The sequence below is a fragment of the Phaseolus vulgaris genome, chromosome 11 (genome assembly GCF_000499845.2).
Source record: "Phaseolus vulgaris cultivar G19833 chromosome 11, P. vulgaris v2.0, whole genome shotgun sequence".
Classification (NCBI taxonomy): Eukaryota; Viridiplantae; Streptophyta; class Magnoliopsida; order Fabales; family Fabaceae; genus Phaseolus; species Phaseolus vulgaris.
Window position 1 is genome coordinate 49,685,544 of NC_023749.2, and position 5,458 is coordinate 49,691,001.

General features: G+C 25.6%; 1 protein-coding gene across 1 annotated transcript; it reads left to right on the forward strand.

The window, feature by feature from the left end:
• The first annotated feature begins 3,752 nt into the window (after positions 1–3,752).
• On the forward strand, positions 3,753–5,233 carry LOC137830807 (MLP-like protein 43). Its single transcript, XM_068638287.1, has 2 exons — positions 3,753–3,999; positions 4,780–5,233. Exons 1-2 carry the CDS (start codon positions 3,813–3,815, stop codon positions 5,049–5,051), a joined length of 459 nt encoding a protein of 152 aa, XP_068494388.1. The 5' UTR covers positions 3,753–3,812; the 3' UTR covers positions 5,052–5,233.
• The last annotated feature ends 225 nt before the right edge of the window (positions 5,234–5,458 follow it).

Here is a 5,458-nt window from a genome sequence, read left to right on the forward strand (position 1 = left end):
ATCAATAAAAAATTTATTGCCAATCTTGTGGGACGAATCTGGGGCTCAAATTTGAGCCAAAACTCAATAGACACAGTGACGAACTTCTTGTAAAAATTTCAGACCGGAACACCCAAGGAGTATGGCGCAGTAAGTCCCAGACCGAGAGTGAACAAAACTGGTTTTCCAAAATCAACACGTCTTGTCTTTTTCTTCCCCTATCTTCTTTTTGTGATTTGTTTATAGACGTGCCTCCTTACCTGGGTACAAAAAACATATGAAAGTACTCGCGTGAAATTTTTCAGCAAAATACGGACGCAGAATAAAAAGTGCAGAAAGTAGGGCAAACTTTCACAAGTTTTGGTAGAGGATATCCTACAGATAAGCATATTCAAAATAAAGGTCTTCATATTTGTTATATGTGTATGCTTTGTGAAAAGTCCGAGGAATCTATTTAGCATTTATTTTTTGAATGTGCTAATGCTTTGCGTATTTGGAGTTGGGTTCGACACATTTTTCCCACTTATCATTTCTCTAATAAGGATGATCTTCTTTCTTTTATTAAGAGTGATGATAGTCCGCTGGTTAAATTGATTAAGCTAGCTGTGATAACTTTTTCTATTTGGATAATATGGCGTATGAGGAATTATGCTCGTTTTCAGGATAGGGTTGAGGTTTCTAGGGCTATTTTGGTTATTAAAGATTTAACTTGTTTAGTGGGTAATTCGTCTAAGCTTCAATGAAGAATGATATGTTTGATTTCAATGTGCTCAAGTTTTTTGGTATTAACACTCGTACTGGTAAAGTTCTATGTCCTTTTCATGTTAGATGGGAGTTTCCTTCACGAGCCTGAGTTAAAATTAACAATGATGGGGTTGATAGGGAATATCCTGGTCTTGCTACTTTTGGAGGTATTTTTCGTGGGAGTATGGGGGAATCTTTTAGAGCTTTTTCTGCGTTTCTTGAAGTTCAGACTACTCTGGTTGCTAAGTTTTATGGGGTTATACATGCTATGGAGGAAGCTGAAAAGATGTGGCTTACTAATGTCTGGATGAAATGTGATTCTGCTTTGATTTGTGCTGCGTTTACTGTTAGGACAAATGTTTCTTTGATGCTTCGTAATCAATGGAATATTTGTCTTAATTACTGTGAGAAAATTAGGTTTAGGGTTACTCATATTTTTCATGAAGGGAATACGTGTGTTGATAAGTATGCTAATTTAGGATTTATTCATAGAGAAACTTTTCATTGGTATAATATGCTTTCATCTTGTCTGATGTTAGAATTCTTTATGAATAGGTATAGTCTACCTATGTATCGTTTTTGTTAACATATGAGTTTTGGTCTAGTCTCCCGTATTTTTGTATTTTTTTTAATAATACTTTTTTTTCATGTGATGGCAAATGATTGTTGTTACTTGAGGTGTTAGTCTAGCTGAGATCTTAAATTGCATAGTGATGTCTAACATGAAAGTAATATGTCTTTTCTCTGATTATTGAATGAGATGTTTTCCAATGTTTATTGCAATAGTATTAATTGTGATTGTATGAAACAAAACGATTGATTTGAATTGATAAAATGAAAATAATAGAAGTGATTATATGCAATAAAAACATATCAAAACAATATAATAGAACTTGTCCATATATATTTATTAAAATAAATACAAAATTTGGTGAAACCTTTTCAAGACAAGAGGACAAAGTACATTAAAAAATTCTCCATCAAATGAAACAAAAAAAAGTTTAAAAGAGGCAATACATATCCATGAATAGAACCAAAATTTCACATATCACAATGCACTTTTACTTTTTTAAATGTTATTATAAGTTTTACTAGATAGGGTTTTTTTTTTTTATGTTGCCATATATGTAAGTAGCCCAAATATGGATAATTTTTTTTTGGCTAGAGGTATAGTTTGTCTTGTGCTAGGTTAGTTTTGGAGTGATGGTTTTGTCATAGTTTGATTTACAATGTAGTCCTTTAGTTTCCTATTTTTTGCTTTTCTCTTTTGGTTATATACTTTTACTTTGTATACCACTTGGAGCACCATAGTATTTTGCTATTAAGTATATATTTTTGTTATTGATAATAAATACTTTTGCATGAATTTTAGTTTGTTTTGATGATAAGACTTGCATAATTATGATATATGGTAATTTAAATAAAATAATTCACAATAATTATTTGTTTTAAGTTTTAATAAAAACAAAAACTTATTTTCACAGAAAAAGCTATTAAATAAGTCATTTTTTTTATTACAATTATTAGTATAATAGTTATATATTATCCAAGTTAACACTATCAATAAAGACTAATTTTAGAGATAAAAAATAATTACTCATTATATTAATTAAATTATATATTATTTTATGAACTTAAAAAATTATTGATATTTAAAGTAATTTATATTATTAATAAATAATTTTTCAAATTATATCTAATTAATTATCAAAATTTTAGCCATCAAATTTTAAAATAAAATATTATAAGAAAAAAAAGATATTTATATTCTTAAATAAAAATATAATAATCTTGGTTTTTTTATTAAACATATAAATGATAAGAAATTGAACAAACCTAAAATAACAAGAAAAAAATGTGTAACCCTATTTATATACACATAAATGATATAGGATTCTTTTAAATATCAAATACAATTCATTTGTACTATTTTTTCCCTCTATCTAACAACTTAGTTTCATTCCTTTTTATTTTTCTTAAAAACATTATCATTTTATTTTCCAAGTCCAATTAAATAATTTAATTAAATAAAGTTAACATACATATTAAATTATTTTATTTTAGAAAAAACTTTACGAAGGAAAAACATCTTACTCGAACTAATTTAATTTAATACACAATTTTATAAAATTTCAACTAATTTAATTTAATAAAAGTTGAATAATTTGAACTTCATTTATTGTTATATTGAATGGTATTCATAAAAATCTTTATCTAAACCTACTTTTTTTGTCGGTGGCCATTACTCCAAGAAGATCTTTCTGGAACAACTTCAACTCCAAATGGATCAAACTCATTATAGCTTGATATTATGCAACACTCCCTTAGTATTAAAGTGTATATTTCCATTCAACCATATTTATATGTTTTTTTTTAAGAAAATAAAGTAATTAATTTCATATTAAAATTTTAAAATGGTAGATCAATAATAAACACAAAACATACAAATAAAAATAAAAATTATAAATGAAATTACATTTTTTATAACAAATAAAAGTTGAATAATTAAACTCTTATAAAAAATAGCTACTAGATGTATCCCATAAAAAAAAAAAACAGAGAATATAAATCTACATTACCCAAAATTTTACAATTTTAAAAAACAACACATTCAATAAAACTGATATAACACTAAAAAAATATTATTAAAAAAATTAATTTTAAAAATTAAAAATAATTAATTACTATATTAACTAAATTAGATATTATTTTAAAGACTAAAAAAATTATTAGTTTCTAAATTAGTTGGTATCTAATTAGTTATCAATGTTTTAACTATCAATTATTTAGATTTTAAATTTAATACTAAAAACGGTGATCGCTAATTTGAGACCAATTTATAAACTATTAATTAATAATAAAAATTAATTTAGAAACCAATAATTTTTTTAATCTTTAAAATAGTATATAATTTAGTTAATATAACAATTAATTATTTTTTTATGAAGTTGAAAGAAAGAGATCCCAATTCAATTATTTTTGAAGAGTTAGGTGAATTATGCTACTATATAAATGGTGGCATTATCATTCTTTACCATCTCTCATCCTTGCTCTTTGGATTATTTTTACTTGCTTCTTTCTTCATCATCATGACTCTTTCTGGCAAAATCAGCACTGAAATTGGGGTTCATGCAACTGCTGCAAAGTGGTTCAACCTCTTCTTAACTCAACTCCATGATGTTCAACACCTAACTGATCATGTTCATGGAACAAGGCTGCATGAGGGTGAAGACTGGCATCACCATGAGACTGTCAAGCACTGGACTTATGTCATAGGTAATTAGTATGCAAACAAAACTTATAGGGAAGATATTCATCTTTTGTAAGATTAAATATATTTTTTCTTTCAAAAATAGATTATTGAAAAATGTTCAACAAAATATTTCGAAATGTTCACCAAACATACTTCATTGTCATGTTTGTCTAATACTACAAGAAAATCATTAAATAACAACTAAATTTAAAAAAAATAATAATTAGTTACTATATTGATTAAATTAAATACTAATTTAAAGACTAAAAAATTATTAGTATCTAAAATGTGATTTCGATTATTAATAAAATATTATAAAATAGTTTTTAAATTAGTATCTAAATTAACTACCAAAGTTTTAGCTATTAATATTTTATATTCTAAATTAGTCTCTAAAAGACTAATATAGAGACTAATTTAGAACATAGGTAGTTAGTAGCTAAAACCCTAGTAATTAATAATTAGATATCAATTTAGAAACTACTTTATAAATTTATAAATTTAGTTTTTTAGAGACTAATTTAAAATCTAAAATATTAGTAGCTAAAACTTTGATAGTTAATTTAGATACCAATTTGGAAACCATTTTATAATATTTTATTAATAATAGAAACCACATTAGATACTAATAATTTTTTAGTCTTTAAATTAATATCTAATTTAGTCAATATAGTGATTAAATTGTTTTTTTTTCTCTAAATTTGATTACTATTTAATGTTTTTCTTGTAGAGTAAAATCTATTTAAAGTTATAAATTATGTTGGTTTCACTCGTATAACTTTTGATTGGTTGTGAAAGAACAGATGGTAAGGTTGTAAAAGCTCATGAGAAAATTGAATCTGTTGAAGAAGAGAAGAAAACAATCAACTACAAGCTCTTCGGAGAAGACATAGAGCACAGTTTTAAGGTGTTTAAGCTCATATTTCAAGCAATTGATAAGGAAAATGGTGGTGCTATTGTGAAATGGACCATTGAATATGAGAGGCTTGGTGAAAAAGTGGATCCTCCATATGGCTACATTGAGTACTTCCACAAATGCACCAGAGATATTGATGGTAATCTTCTGAAGGTATAAATCCAAGAAGAAAATAAAAGAAGAAATAATGGAGTTTTTGTGATGTTGGAGGAGAAGTATTGTTATTATTATGTAGGTCAATGTTGCAAGAAATAATGAACTTCAAAAGAGTATATGTGCTTTGAAGTGTGTAGTGTTCCATGTGATGCATATAAATGAATGTTGGTGTATTGATGTGTTTACACGTATTGGATATTGAACATTTATAACATACGTATTTATAACATACGTATCAGTAAAATATATAATAATCAAATATTAGATTTGTGATAATTCTAATACAATTCTAACACGATTTTAAAAAGAGAAATACATTAATTTTCTAAAAATACAAATTTATTGTATAAATTTTATTATAATTATAAAAATAAAAATAATTTTTTTTAACCAATAATAAAAATCATCTC

Excerpts from the sequence above, each read along its gene's own strand:
- LOC137830807 (XM_068638287.1), top strand. The coding sequence starts at position 3,813 with ATGACTCTTTCTGGCAAAATCAGCACTGAAATTGGGGTTCATGCAACT. Across the intron at positions 4,000-4,779 it reads GCACTGGACTTATGTCATAG|ATGGTAAGGTTGTAAAAGCT; the intron begins GTAATTAGTATG and ends GTGAAAGAACAG.